This window comes from Ascaphus truei, chromosome 4 (genome assembly GCF_040206685.1).
Source record: "Ascaphus truei isolate aAscTru1 chromosome 4, aAscTru1.hap1, whole genome shotgun sequence".
Lineage (NCBI taxonomy): Eukaryota > Metazoa > Chordata > Amphibia > Anura > Ascaphidae > Ascaphus > Ascaphus truei.
Window position 1 is genome coordinate 234,823,753 of NC_134486.1, and position 16,685 is coordinate 234,840,437.

General features: G+C 43.9%; 1 protein-coding gene across 2 annotated transcripts in view; it reads left to right on the forward strand.

Annotated features, from left to right (window-relative positions):
• WDR27 (WD repeat domain 27) overlaps nt 1-16,685 on the forward strand; it is a 585,895-nt gene that overhangs the window by 74,336 nt on the left and 494,874 nt on the right. For both annotated transcript variants that reach the window (XM_075597051.1, XM_075597050.1), the window contains exons 11-12: nt 3,263-3,327; nt 4,049-4,182. In XM_075597051.1, the coding sequence (XP_075453166.1) occupies nt 3,263-3,327; nt 4,049-4,182 (199 nt within the window). The remainder of the gene's footprint in view (nt 1-3,262; nt 3,328-4,048; nt 4,183-16,685) is intronic.

The following is a 16,685-nucleotide window of genomic DNA, read 5'->3' on the forward strand; positions in this document are numbered from 1 at the left end:
GATACACCAACGTACAACGTGATGACGCACCCTACGCGTTTCATCGGCTAGTACGCCAACTTCATCAGGAGTTATCCCAGGGGGGGGGGACGACTTGATGTATTTATAGCCCTTTTGGAAAAATCCAATTCATGGGCAAAAACGGCAAATAGACTGTGCAAAAAAGTGTATATACAATGGTGTGAAAAAGAAAGTACACCCTCTTTGAATTCTATGGTTTTACATATCAGGAAATAATAACAATCATTTGTTCCTTAGTAGGTCTTAAAATTAGGTAAATACAACCTCAGATGAACAGCAACACATGACATATTACACCTTGTCATGATTTATTTGACAAAAATAAAGCTATAATGGAGAAGCCATGTGTTAAAAACTAAGTATACCTTATGATTCAATAGCTTGTAGAACCACCTTTAGCAGCAATAACTTGAAGTAATCATTTTCTGTATGACTTTATCAGTCTCTCACATCATTGTTGAGGAATTTTGGCCCCCTCTTCTTTACAACGTTGCTTCAGTTCATTAAGGTTTGTGGGCATTTGTTTATGCACAGCTCTCTTAAGGTCCTGCCACAGCATTTCAATCGGGTTGAGGTCAGGACTTTGACTGGGCCATTGCAACACCTTGATTGTTTTCTTTTTCAGCCATTCTGTTGTAGATTTGCTGGTGTGCTCGGGATCATTGTCCTGTTGCATGGCCAAGCTTTAGCTGTCGGACAAATGGCCTCACATTTGACTCTAGAATACTTTGGTATACAGAGGAGTTCATGGTCGACTCAATGACTGCAAGGTTCCCAGGTCCTGTGGCTACAAAACAAGCCCAAATCATCACCCCTCCACCACCGTGCTTGACAGTTGGTATGAGGTGTTTGTGCTGATATGCTGTGTTTGGTTTTCGCCAAACGTGGCACTGTGCATTATGGCCAAACATCTCCACTTTGGTCTCGTCTGTCCAAAGGACATTGTTCCAGAAGTCTTGTGGTTTGTTCAAATGCAACTTTCCAAACCTAAGCCGTGCTGCCATGTTCTTTTTAGAGAGAAGAGGCTTTCTCCTGGCAACCCTTCCAAACAAACCATACTTGTTCAGTCTTTTTCTAATTGTACTATCATCAACTTTAACATTTAACATGTTAACTGAGGCCCGTAGAGTCTGAAATGTAACTCTTGGGTTTTTTACAATTTCTCTGAGCATTGCACGGTCTGACCTTGGGGTGAATTTGCTGGGACGTCCACTCCTGGGAAGATTGGCAACTGTCTTGAATGTTTTCCACTTTTGAATAATCTTTCTCACTGTAGAATTATGGGCTTTAAATTGTTTGGAAATGGCCTTATAACCCTTCCCAGATTGATGGGCAGCAACAATTGCTTCTCTAAGATCCTTGCTGATGTCTTTCTTCCTTGGCATTGTGTTAACACACACCTGAATGCTCCAGACCAGCAAACTGCTAAAACTTCGGCTTTTATAGAGGTGGTCACACTTGCTGATGATCAATTAATCAAGGGCATTTGATTAGCAGCACCTGTCTGCTACTTAGCATCTTAATTCCTATGGAAGCAGTGAGGGTGTACTTAGTTTTTCACACATAGTTTCTCCATTTTGGCTTTATTTTTGTTAAATAAATAATGACAATGTAATATGTCATGTATTGTTGTTCATCTGCAGTTGTATTTACCTAATTTTAAGACCTGCTAAAGAACAGATGATTGTTATTAGGTTCTGACATGTAAAACCATAGAATTCAAAGAGGGTGTACTTTCTTTTTCACACCACTGTAAATACATTTTCATTATATCATTTATGTATGCACTTAATTATATAATTTATGTATATACACTTTTTTGAACAGTCTTTTTGCCGCTTTTGCCCATTAATTGAATTTTTCAAAAAGGGCTATAAATTCTCATCAAGGCACCCCTGATGAAGTTGGCGTACTAGCCGACGAAACGCGTAGGCCACGTCATCACGTTGGATGTTGATGTATCAGCTGCAGAGGATTCCCTGAAGGTGAAGCATCGGTATTCAGAGAGGCCGTGTGCTGTTGTTAATTCAGGCTCGGTGTGAAGAAACAGTGTTGAGGTGCCCCACATCCGGGCTACGGTCCCCCCACGGGACTTGTTCTTGTTGCCGATACTACATTGGAGGATTGGGTGAAATAGAGTTGGTAGTCGCAGGATTACAGCTACCCCTGCCTACGGAGCTTTACGGGATTGTCCCGGCTGAAGGACGCAGGTTCCGACTTCTCACAACTTACTGATCAGGTACTCTGCATCCACACTGCCCACAACAGGCTGTTTCTATTTCTCCAGGACATAAGGCACCTAGCTGATGGGTGCGCTATTGAGCGTTACTCCTGAATCAGCATACATCAGGACTATCTATCTATTACTGGATCTGTTTGTGCATGGGCTAAAGTCAGAGTTACTTATCATTCACACCCATCTTCCTAGGAGGACATTATAAGAGAGACACACACACACACACACACACACACACACACACAAACACACACACACACACACACACACACATAGACTTTATTAACCCTCAAGGTTTATTCCTCCATTCCACTGAGGATACAGCATACACCAACATCCATTTTAATTGTTATATTTCAATCGTGTTTTCCATATACATTTATGGTCACATGTCTGATTTCTTATTAAATTGTTATTAATATATATGCAAATAGGAGTGTGCACTCATCAATTAATTTTTTCACATGTGTTTTTAGGGATTGGTTATTCCTTGATTTGCTGCCTTTTCCATCTGCCTTTATATACATATCTATATTCTTCCTGCCGTAGTTCCGCTATATATTACATTTATGTTTTTTTTATCCTATATTTTGTGCATACATCTATATAATATATTTGTATATTTATTACTTATGCACTGGTTTATACTTGAGTGTGTATATATATATATATGTGTGTAGAGGTATCGGTACCGTGTTAGCCGAGCTTTAATAATCAAAAATGAATAGACGATACCGTTCTGTGGCTAACGAAATGCTTTTATTTTTGCGAGCTTTCGAGATACACTGATCTCTTCTTTTAAAGTTAAAACCCTTTTTTGGCTTCATTCATTGTAACATCGCCGGAAGAAGAGATCAGTGTATCTGGAAAGCTCGCACAAATAAAAGCATTTCGTTAGCCACAGAACGGTATCATCTATTTATTTTTGATTTTATATATATATATATATTTGACCGAAACTCATTTTCTGAATATTCTCTAAAGTTATATTTTTCTCTGGCAAAGATTATGATGGCCTCAGCATTCAGTTAGCTGGATCATGCTCATTGACAAGAAATGTGGGCACTAAGGTGAGTATGTTTGATATGTTATTCGTTATTAGTCTTGCATCAATAAAAATCATGTATGGTGAACCTGAACATGGAGCCATGTTTATTAAGCAGTGGTAAGCCATAAGATACCTAACATTTCTGTAAAATACCATACAACCCATTCACCAGATGATGTCTCATGGCTTAGCTGAAATATGACCCATTATTATTTGCAACATCCTCTCTGAAGATGTGACATGTAGTTGGACAGTAATGTACAATGGAATTTTGATAATCGGAAAGTATCTCAAGGGATGGTCTTGTTTTGAGGATATACTGTATAGTATACAATAACTTGAATGTATGAGTAGTACTCTAGTTTCCAGATAAAGAATGGAGATTATGCATATTATTTTTCTGAGATCTTGTGAAAATGCTCTTTGATCAGAATCCTGAACTGCTCCCCTAATGCCTTTATGTACTACTCGTAAAGGGTATGTTTTACCCACATAGGTCAAGTCTTGACTCCACATATCAGGTCACAACTCAAAAGTGGCAAAGAGGTAGGGCAGGATATTGTGTCGGAGTAATTTCCGTATTGGATATGCCCTTACTTGTTTGTGCTGATGCCAGCCGGATCATCTGACTACATTAATCGTACTTACACTTTGTCTATTTTAGGCCCAGATTAGCTCCCCTTGACACTTCGTTCCTGTAAGAGTGAAGGAAGTCTTCACTTTTGTTGTTTATTTCTGTGCAGGTTTTCTGTTTGCTTACTTCAATGTTTGGAAATCGAATTTCGCTTCTTGAATTAGACACCTCAGCTCTAATGAGATCCCAGCAGCATGAAATGCGGCATTCTGAATTAGACATGCATTTTTCAATTGTTTCCAGGTACCATTCATAATTATTGTACAGTATCAAATAAAAATGTCTTCCTATAGAATGAACAGTATAATTACATACACGTAAGTTAGACACACAGAAAGGATCGTGTGTGCATGTAACATAAATGACAATCACAAAATGTCTGTTAATATTAAGCACATTTTGTTATGGTTCGACCTGAGTTCTGGTACGGACCATCACTATTCACTTCCATGGTCTTCATGTAATCAAAACTATCTTTTACTTCCAAATTTATTTTCCCCATTCTCTACGTTGCCATATTTGGTAAAGCCACAAGACACACCTGACCACATGTTTCTCTGTTACTTAATTCAGTATACGTCTGAGAAATTAAAAGTATTGGTCTCATTCTTTTTTAGCAAGAAAATGCAGTGAATATCTAGTTATTTGTAATAATAATGATAATAATCGCAAACAAAATGGATCAGAGCCAGATTTGATTAAGGCCTGTAAAGGTCATCAATTAAAAAAAAAATCTACTTCAATTTACTTTTCCATTTTATTAATTTTTTAAACATTTTTTTAAACATTTTTAAAGTAAAACTTTGTATTACTTTAAATGAATTTTGAATTATTATTTTAACATCAATTATTAAAAATGCACTTGGCTAATATTTGACTAAGTTCTTAATTATATTTTGTTATGATATTTGTTTCCTCAACAAATCTCAATTTTTGTTTCCTCAACAAATGTGATGGGACTATTACTACATTTGTGCTGTGATTAGTGCAAAATAGAAAGACCATGATTAGTAAATTGCCTAATGTACTTATCAGGGAGAATGGCAATTTCATTGTGGGTATTAGGCCCAGGTCCACAAAACTCCATTATTAACTTAACAAGGCATTAACTTAATTTAACTAATTGTTAAGTCCTAACGGTGTCACCAAAGTTTACTAAAGCAGTGTGCTGATGTTATCGGAGATAAAATATTTTTGTATAGTCCCAAGCATAATATATATCCCCTCAAACTAAGATATAGAGAGACACCTGTGCTCAAAAAGGATTACACCATAGAAACGTGTGAGATATGCAAAGTATAATTAAATGACTCACACCCCACACCTCCTAAAATGATTTCAATAAGACCTATACTAACAATCCTAAGTCCCCTTGTGATAAAGAGGGTACTAGTGTCAGGTCCAACAGGATCAGAACCCACAGCCTCTTCTATTCAGGGCAGCACTCTAGCATTGAACTAAACCTGAAAAGCTTGACTGTGACAGCATACAGTACTGTACTTTTGAGCTTTTACTGCCCACACCCGTAACTATCATACTCATAGACAGTATTCCCCCTGGCTTGCATATCCTATTAGCATATCTCCCAGGAATCTTAGGTGTGCTCCTTTTGGAACACAAGGCACATTGAACTAGGAATCAGAAAATATCCTTTTAATGAAAGCCATGACAGTGTCCATGAATATGATTAGCTATCCAACCCATATTTCAGGGTCTCGGCAGAGATAACGCCACCTTTAGGTAAGACGGGCGTAAAGCGAGTCATGTAAAGCTAACGCAAGGCAATGTTAACTTAATATGGCCGTAAGCCTATACCAATAAGATAACTTCATGTCGTTTTTGCATGTAATTAGCTTTGTGGATTCACATTAACCTCAGGGAACATAACTTTCATTACTGATTTTGATAACATGACGTTATGAGCCCTGACTTAATAAAGCTTTGTGGATTTGGTCCTTAGTACCGTGAGTTACTGGACAAAATAAGCCATAGACTATGTACTAAGGAAACGTATGCCCTATTCAAGCTTTATGGCTTGGTACTGCTTAAATATGGTATGTGTATGAAATACCACATTTAGGAATTCCAAAGAGAGACCGCTTAAAAAAATAAAAAAAATAAGTGTGTATATATGTATATATATATATATATATATATATATATATATATATATATATATATATATATATATATATATATATATGTAACGGTGTTTCTGGCCCGGCCTGACCCACCCAATCTCACATTGGCCCCTGTGGTCTAACCGGACCCCATTACAGTGTAGATATGCCTGATGGTGCACCTGTTGGCTACAGGACTCCTGAGTCTCCCGCATGATGGTGTGTGGGGAGGACCCGTCCAGACAGGCAGCTGAGGTAGTGTGCTGAGTCTCACCTAGTTCCAGTGCAGCGCCTCCACCTCATCAGGGTCCCTGCGTCCGCATGGGGATGATCCTGGTGAGGAACTCCTCGGTGGTGCAACCTCCTGTGTAATCATTGGACTTTCACACACAGGGGTTTCTCTGATCAGCTCCATCTTTATTGTCACGGCGGGCATAGCTGCCCTCCACAATGGGGTGTATTTAGCCGATCATCTCGCCCGTGCTCCCCTTTGATAGGTATGTCACCTAGATGAGGGATTCACTATTCCCGCAGGAATCACTGCCCTGTGCCAGGTCCCTGGACACAGTCTCCCATGGAGTTACTAGAACATAACTGACACTCTAGCAGAACTTGAACTACTCCTCTTAGCCAACTCCTTTCTCAACTCAGACTTCAGGTAGAACTTTCCAGCAACTAACTATTAGACACAGTGCTGTGCCTTATGTAACTTCTGAGGCTGACACACCTCTGACATCACTAACCATGGAGTCAGAGCATGTGACCAGTCCCATCCATACACAGGCACCCCACCAGGGTGTGAGGGAAAACCTCCATGATTACTGCTGGCATGCCCACACTTACCAGGCCTTGCTGCCAGCAGGAGAGATGACTGTAGGCATTTTACATGACCGCTACATTCTCCCCCTGGTGAATCCCATCGTCCTCGCTGGGACCTAAATTTGTATACCTCTTTCCAGGAAGCACTGTAACGGAAAACATAATTAACATCACACAAATTTCCTCATAATGCAGTACACATGAATACAGTCATCCGCCAAGCCCGCCCCGACCAGCAGCCACAGACCCGCGTGATGCACAGTACCACCTAAAAATAGTGATAGGGGTCCGGTTTCTTTACTTCTCTACCCCCCATATCCAGAACTGTTACTGAGAAATGCCTGGGTAATCCCCTCTCTGGTCTATATGTCACTCTGTGTTTATAGATATTTCTCCCAATGGCCCATATGCGGATTAAATGTTCTATCCGTTCCTCGGCCTTCTTTCCTATCACGGAACTCCCTCTCCCCACTAGGTGCATTTCTATGGCCTCCCTAAGCCACCTATCCCGGTTGTCCTCTATCTCATCCATGAGAGGCTCAGGGACATACGGGTACTCCAACCCGTGGGAAGATTTATAACGAGCCATTATGGTTCTCTCGGCCCTACTAATTCTAGTCAGGTCAGCCTTACCTCCCCTCCCAGGCAGCACCCATGATAGGGGTTCGTCAGGGTCCACGGGGTCTGACAAAATACTGGGACCCATAGGCTCTATTTCCCTATTCTCAATCTGCAGCCATCGCTCCTGCAGCTCTCTGTCCCTCTGTTCTGGGGTAAACTCTCCCACCGCCCACCAATAGTCCACTACATCCTCTCGCCGGATGAGGAACCGAGTGCGGTCCATCCAGGCCGAGTACCCTTCAAATAATGGGGCCCACCACCGTTTCTCCCGGAATTTGTTTGACCCTCCTGAGTCCCTATCATCATCCATGGAAAATACCCCCGATGACCTCTCAGATCGCGGTACGGACCACCTAAACGGCCCCGAGGCCTTTACTACGGGTTGGGGTGCTGTAGTTGCCACTCTCAATTCTCCCCCTCCCCTTGAATCGCCCTCCGTAGCGCCACTGCGCTGCCTTTCCCCAGTCCGTCTTCCCTCTCTCCCTTGTGAATTGTCCACGTACTCCAGGCTAGGCGGTGAACCCGGTGACCGTGTGATGGGGGTAGGGGTATTAGCTATGGCGGGGGTTTGGGCATAGGGGCACGGAACGGGACCCCACGGGGTTACGACCCGCTCCTGGCTGTCCGTAGACTGGTCCAAGGATGATGTCTCACCCTCCTCAGTCCTGAGATCGTCTCTCCAATTTCTGGGCCTTGTAAGTGATCGGGGAACTTCCCCCGATCGCCGAAGCGTCGCTGCGTCTTCACCATGGGTTCCGCCGTCGCCACCGGAAGTGACGTCCTCCCCGGAACCAGAAGCGTCGCCATCTTGCGTGGGACCCCCATGCGGGATCTCTTCCTCTATGACGACATCCGGTTGCTCCGCCGTCGTTGCCGGAAGTGATGCCGTCCCTCCACGTGCGCTTTGGGCCTGGCGCGGCCCCTCGAGCGCTTCGCCGTCCGCTGTAACCAGGTAAGTAATAGGGCTGCTTGGCTTACCCGTCCGCAGGGGTGTAGGCGTCTCTCTCCCGTCTCCGCCAGGTCCTGGGATGGCGGGACTCCGTCGGTCGGGTCGCCGATCTGCGGGGGACGTCCTGCCACTCACCCCACGGGGTGTCGTCCTTCCGGTCTGCCTTTTCAACTCCACTTTTACCACCGCCAGCTCACGGAGGTCCTCGTCTGAGTAATCCCCTTTTCCTGACTTAGGGGTCTCCGGGCGGGGTGACAGTCTCTTTTCCCCGAACGCGGGGGTTGATTCAGCCGCCTCGATCGCTACTGACCCAGCCGACTTGACCGGCTCCAGTCCCTTGTCTCCGGGACTCGCGCGGTTGATCCATAGCGCGCCCGGGGACTCGGCGGAGCGCCTTGTCACGTCCACCGGGGGGGTCAGCAGGCTGTATAGGAATAAATGTGGGCATAGGCCACAGGTACAAAGTCCCGCAATGAGGGCAATGTGCCGCCGTGTTGACCGTTCCTCCGGGCAGCCCGCATTGTAGGCAGAGCCCGACCACCGTCTCGGTGTTGGCCACCCTCACTACTAGCAACCCGCCGGGTACTGAGTAGGGCTGGGTGGAGACCATCGTGCCCACAGTGGAGGAGCAGGCCATTCTTTGTACAGGAGCCACTTCCTGTACAGGTCTCTCCTTCTCAGTGGTTCCTCGCAACTGACTGATGGAAGTTGCTGGATCCGCCACTCCCTGCTTCGGCTCCTCCCTTCTCTGACAGAGCTGGAACCCGCCCCCAGGGGTTGCAATTATGGTCGGGTCCCACAGGGGAATATCATGCCCCTTAATTAAGGCCGCACCTCTCTCAGTCCTGGTGGGCGCGGTTAGCGTTTTCGCGCCAATTTCCCCACAAGGGTGGGGGTCTTTTCCCGCGGCTAGTTCCCGCCTTCTCCTTGCAGCCGCCCTCTGTGCAAGATAACCATCCTTTTTGCACGGCTCTTCCACGGCCGGAACTACTTTTTGTAGTGGCGCCGTCTGGATATCAGTCCCTGGGCCCAGTGGGTGCATTCCCACAGGCCATAGTTGAAAGTCACTCCCCCTGGTAGAAATCAGGGGAGGGTCCCATAGACTAAGCGGTTGACTCAGCACAGGGGCTGAGTTAGTCACTGTCCATCCCGGCGCAGCCATAGCTTTCGCGCCATGCCCCCCATCAGGGCGGGGCTCTGCTGTTCGCGCCATTCCCGGCCAGCTCTTTGCAAGTCCTGCATCATCCATTTGTTTGCTCTCCTCGCGGGGTTCTCCCAAAATTATTACAATTTCCTCACACTCTTCACGGGTGGCCCCTCGCTGTCCCAGACAGGATAAAAACGGGGCAGCCACGGCCTTCGCTCCGCTCCAGAGCAGATTGGTCAATGATAACTCGGCGACAGTCTGCTCTTCAGTGGGTTGCACGCCACGGGTGCCCTCCCCATCAGCCTCTGTCCGCCATTTCATGTTCTCCGCCCCACGCGGATCCTCCACTCTCTCGTAACAGTTATCGTACATGGGGCTCCACTCTGCGGGGCAGCCACCACACCGGTACAATAAAGATTAGCTTCAGATGCACCACCACATATGTACCTTATCTAGGTGTGACCCAGTGTTGCACTACCTCAGGCTAGGCTCACTCTCTCAGTGTCTGCTGCGACTCCTTCCTCCCAGTCTGTGCTCCCTACGGTGAGTGTCTGGAATGGGCTAGGTACTCTGGCTCTGCCATGCAGTACTTGGGGCGTCTACCTCTCTTGGTCAGCCTAGCGCAGACCCTCTCCAGGATTCCTGACCAAGTTAACAGGCTATCCCTTCTGGCATCCTACCAACTAGCACTGCCTCAAGGTGACTCGGTCAGCTATAGCCCGGCTCCAAACCCCTCACTCCTTTCAGGCCCCTAGGTCGTCCCTGCGAACTGACAATATCCCGTCAGCCCCTTGACCACCCCTAGGTCCGTCCCTACGCAGCACAAAGTGGCAGCAGACTCTATCCCTGTTTCCCAGTGTGCCTAGCTAGAGCCTGTCCTGATGACAGATCTGATCTCAGCAGCTCGCCTCCAAATGTAACGGTGTTTCTGGCCCCCATTACAGTGTAGATATGCCTGATGGTGCACCTGTTGGCTACAGGACTCCTGAGTCTCCCGCATGATGGTGTGTGGGGAGGACCCGTCCAGACAGGCAGCTGAGGTAGTGTGCTGAGTCTCACCTAGTTCCAGTGCAGCACCTCCACCTCATCAGGGTCCCTGCGTCCGCATGGGGATGATCCTGGTGAGGAACTCCTCGGTGGTGCAACCTCCTGTGTAATCATTGGACTCTCACACACAGGGGTTTCTCTGATCAGCTCCATCTTTATTGTCACGGCGGGCATAGCTGCCCTCCACAATGGGGTATATTTAGCCGATCATCTCGCCCGTGCTCCCCTTTGATAGGTATGTCACCTAGATGAGGGATTCACTATTCCCGCAGGAATCACTGCCCTGTGCCAGGTCCCTGGACACAGTCTCCCATGGAGTTACTAGAACATAACTGACACTCTAGCAGAACTTGAACTACTCCTCTTAGCCAACTCCTTTCTCAACTCAGACTTCAGGTAGAACTTTCCAGCAACTAACTATTAGACACAGTGCTGTGCCTTATGTAACTTCTGAGGCTGACACACCTCTGACATCACTAACCATGGAGTCAGAGCATGTGACCAGTCCCATCCATACACAGGCACCCCACCAGGGTGTGAGGGAAAACCTCCATGATTACTGCTGGCATGCCCACACTTACCAGGCCTTGCTGCCAGCAGGAGAGATGACTGTAGGCATTTTACATGACCGCTACATATATATATATATATATACATGTATACCAGTATACAGGCATACCCCGGTTTAAGGACACTCACTTTAAGTACACTGTCATGGCTTCCATTAAAAGGATATTTTCTGATTCCTAGTTCAATGTGCCTTGTGTTCAAAACGGCAGTTCGCGCATGCGCCTGTCAGCACATCTTGAACAGCAATACCGGCTCCCTACCTGTACCGAAGCTGTGCGCAAGCGGGGAGACTATAGAGCCTGTTACAAATGCGTTATTTACATCAGTTACAGTATGCACGTATATGATGATTGCAGTACAGAACATGCATCAATAAGTGGGAAAAAGGTAGTGCTTTACTTTAAGTACATTTTCGTTTTACATACATGCTCTGGTCCCATTGCGTACGTTAATGCGGGGTATGCCTGTATACACATGTATATATATGTGTATATATATGTATATATGAACAACAAGAAAAGAAAGCGCCCGATCCTAGTGCAGCATGAAAAAATACAATTTAATAAAAATGAATAAAATCAACAAATGCGAACTCACAAACACAGGATAAATAAAAGCATATAATGAGTATACTCATTCGCCAACCGCCCACGATGTGCCTTGGTTGGCGAATAAGTATACTCATTATATGCTTTTATTTATCCTGTGTTTGTGAGTTCGCATTTGTTGATTTTATTCATTTTTATTAAATTGTATTTTTTCATGCTGCACTAGGATCGGGCGCTTTCTTTTCTTGTTGTTCACAGATTTCTGGGAGTTCGTTGGTCCTTGATGAGAGCAGCCAGATCCTAGCATGGACTCTTGGTTTGGTTGATATATTTTTATATTTTTCATATTTTTTCATTTTTATTTTTATTTTCATTTTTGACACACTTAGTGTCATTCTTTCTGTATTTTTCCATTCATCATTTATTTAGTATCATCCAGGAGGGATTCATTAGTGCAGTAGTCATAACTACCAACACATGCCATTTTAATATATTTGTATTGTTCACTGGCATATATTTGTGTTCACAGCAGCTTTTTAAACATTGGCACTCAGCATTTTATTATAACATATTGCATGTATTTTTATTAGTGTGAGTCAATCATCCATATTATTGTTGCATTCACCTTTGCCATTCACCTTTGCTATATCCACTTAATACAATCAATTGGTAATCAGTCTGAGTTTACACCTGAGGAGCGCAGTCTATTCTTTGTTTGTTATATATACACACATATATATATATATATATATATATATATATATATATATACCTAAGACATGCAGATGAGCATACAGTTGTATTTGCATATATATATACATATATATATATATATATATATATATATATATATATACACACACATATATGTATATATATATGTATGTGTGTATATATATATATATATATATATATATATATATATATATATATATATATGTGTGTGTATATATATATATATATATATATATATATATATATATATATATATATATATTGTGACATAGTCCAAAGATGTTAGGCAGCTTTCTGCCCTATTTTAGAGCAGAAAGTGCAGGAATAGCTAAAAATGATCCGGTCCACAGCTTCACATTAACTCAGGCAGCTGGATGGAAAATCCAGACCACAGATTACAATGGCTCTAGTTCTCCCTCACCTGCTCTTCTAATGACATGCACAGGTATTTAGAGCAGAGAGGTTTTGCATTTCTCTCTCTCTCCTTGGAGCCTGGGGGCTGGGGGTGTCGCTGCTCCCCTGCATCCAGTATCGGGGTTGACGGCCCCTCCACGTATCACAGTACCAGAGGATTTGCCTGGACACGGGACCGAGTTCCCACCACGAACAGATAAGACCAAACAAATGTTTACTGCTGTTGCTAAAAGACTGTGCTGTATCTAAGTGACCCTAAATGAGAGAGCATTGTTTTAAGCTGGGGAACCAGGTTAGTTGGCCAGCAGCTGTTAGAGAGACTGATTCTATGTGTAGTTAGATCCCTGAAAGGGATAGGATTTTGTTTATATAATTTGGTTTCTTTTTACTTGAAATAACAGTGTGGGAAATACTGTAACAATGAAATGAGTGAACTGCTGAATGAAAGTATCTGAGTACCTCTAACCTACACATGTTAAAGCTGCAGTACCTTACTTGGATGAAAATAAAGCAGGCAGAAGCCTGAGTTAAGCAGCTTAATACTTTGCATGATCCTGTTTTTGTATTAAATAACCCTAGAAGACTGTGTCGGGAAGAACCCAGACAGACGTCAGCACTACAAAAGAGGGGCGTTTGTCACATATGGTGGAGAATGCGGGCAGACACTAAAAAAAAGTCTGTGGGTTTGCAAATAAATGCGGGGGTTTAAAATGGCCGCCCAGCTGAACTAAAGTACAGATGCTATGAGTGAAGTCTGTCCCGCTGTGTATATCAGTTGTGCTTCTAGCATACACAGAGAATGTGCGAAGTGTGGATGCAATAGCACCCTGAACCCAAACAGAAAACCAAAATGTTTTGCTGAAGAAAAAAAAAAAAAATTTTGCATCTAGCAAGCGCTGTTTGTAAAGCTTATGCCTTTTGCTGAAGTGAGTGAATTTGCAGCTAGCAAGTGCTGTATGTAAGCTGCTGAAGTAAGTGAAATTGCAGCTAGCAAATTGTCCCTGCCGGGTTTCTAAAATGGCCGACGTGAAATGTTTGTTGTGTAATGTACGTAACCATACAAAACAGTGTCCCTTCAGGCCATACTATGATCACGACCCTGGAGGAGAGCCGTACCCACAGATGAATTTAGTATGCTGGGCCTGTCGTGAAGTAGGTCACATGGAAGATGTGTGCCCCAAAATTTTCAAAGACAAACAGCTGCAAAAGCAAGCAACGCCCTGTGAGTGCAAGCAAGATGTGGAAGCTGATAACAGTGAGTGTGTGCCCAGGACCACTGATATCTCTGGAGCTAATAAAGCAAAAAGAAAGAAAACTGTTCCTCAAGTCACAGGGGAAGTGACCGAGCCACTTGAACCTGCACTGTCAGGACATGCGTCAGAAAGGCGCAGAGATGAGCAACAGCCCATAGGGCCTGGCGCAATCGTCCCAGGAATGACGACACGCCTAGAGATGACAAAGGCTACTGCTACCATCATAGGCAGAGAGCCAAGCGAATCAAAGAAAACAAGAACTGACTGGAAACTATGCTATGAGATGTCCCAGAAAGATGTGCAAAACTTCATCACAGAGTTGGGGGTTTCTCGGCAAGAGGCTAGCGCGCTTAAAGCAGAGCTGGAACTCTCACGCCATGAGGTCTACGCTCGCAGCACAGAGCTGTGTACATTGAAGAAAACCTATGAGAATACCCTGAGTAATTTAGAGACTGTAAAAAGAGAGAATGTAAGTCTGACACAGAAAAATTCAGACTTGACTGACCAGATCAGTGAAGGTGATGAGAAGCTTCACCAAGCAGAAAAAGTGGAGAAGCAATTGATCCAGGAAAAGTTAGAAATGCAGGAAGCACTGCAGAATACAGAATCAGCGGCGATCCAGGCGACACAGACTGCAGAGCTCCAAAAAATGGAGGCGCTGATGCAAACCCAGAGCAAGCACCAGAAAGAGGTGAAGACCCTGAGGGAGGTCTGGCACGATCAGGTTGAAGAGCTGCAGAAGCAGATGGCTGAGCGCGAGATACAGTGCGCCAAGAGAGAGGAGGTGTCCGTCCGTCAGGTGGTTTGCCTGACACTGCGCTATAAAAGCGAGATGGCCGATATCTCACCAATCTGGACCACACTGTGGAGCCAAGGAGAATCTGGTCCAAGGTTCTCATCAGAAGCTAAAGAAACAGTCCAGTCATTTGCAGGTTGCAGCGGACTATGAAATAAAGTCAAAGGATGCAATAGACTGGAAGTCAAAAAAAAAAAAAAAAAAAAAGTTTGGGGGAACTGACCGATTTATTTTTTTTATTACACGTGTGGACTATGTCACGGACACTTAACTATGCAAATAAGCATTTTGTCAATATTACAATGTTATATTGGTTCTCTGTGTTGAAAATGTAGCTAAACTACAAATTAATATACAGGGTTGATGGCCCTTAAGATTACAAGGCTGTAGTATAAGAGAAAAAATATTGGTAGCTTACAATATGAAAAAAAAAAAAAAAAAAAAATGCCCTTTTCGGTTGGTAAATTTATAATGAAGTTCATATTCGTATCATGTGAATACTTAATGTTGTACTGAGGAGTTAGCTCAAGTATTTCAGGTAGGACGCTCACCCCAGTGAGGTCCATGGCCGCTCACCCCAGTAGGTGTGAGCTGGGGAGGGGGATATGTGACATAGTCCAAAGATGTTAGGCAGCTTTCTGCCCCATTTTAGAGCAGAAAGTGCAGGAATAGCTAAAAATGATCCGGTCCACAGCTTCACATTAACTCAGGCAGCTGGATGGAAAATCCAGACCACAGATTACAATGGCTCTATTTCTCCCTCACCTGCTCTTCTAATGACATGCACAGGTATTTAGAGCAGAGAGGTTTTGCATTTCTCTCTCTCTCCTTGGAGCCTGGGGGCTGGGGGTGTCGCTGCTCCCCTGCATCCAGTATCGGGGTTGACGGCCCCTCCACGTATCACAGTACCAGAGGATTTGCCTGGACACGGGACCGAGTTCCCACCACGAACAGATAAGACCAAACAAATGTTTACTGCTGTTGCTAAAAGACTGTGCTGTATCTAAGTGACCCTAAATGAGAGAGCATTGTTTTAAGCTGGGGAACCAGGTTAGTTGGCCAGCAGCTGTTAGAGAGACTGATTCTATGTGTAGTTAGATCCCTGAAAGGGATAGGATTTTGTTTATATAATTTGGTTTCTTTTTACTTGAAATAACAGTGTGGGAAATACTGTAACAATGAAATGAGTGAACTGCTGAATGAAAGTATCTGAGTACCTCTAACCTACACATGTTAAAGCTGCAGTACCTTACTTGGATGAAAATAAAGCAGGCAGAAGCCTGAGTTAAGCAGCTTAATACTTTGCATGATCCTGTTTTTGTATTAAATAACCCTAGAAGACTGTGTCGGGAAGAACCCAGACAGACGTCAGCACTACAAAAGAGGGGCGTTTGTCACAATATATATATATATATATATATATATGTGTGTGTGTGTATATATATATATGTGTGTATATATATATATGTTGAGAGAGAAAAGAAGGCCCTAAAAAAGCACTCTAGTATGTGTATTAGTACAAATCACATAATGTTTATTAATGTATTGTCACAGAACAAAAAATGGTTAAAACAAAGCACAGAAATGGTTAAAATACAGCATGGATCCCCTGTTCATTACAAAGCTAGACACATCCTCCAAAAAAATGCCCAAAATACACTCAGATAGTGTTCTGAAATACCTGACAAGGTAAACCAGGTGTGACACCCAAAAGACTAAATAGTCAC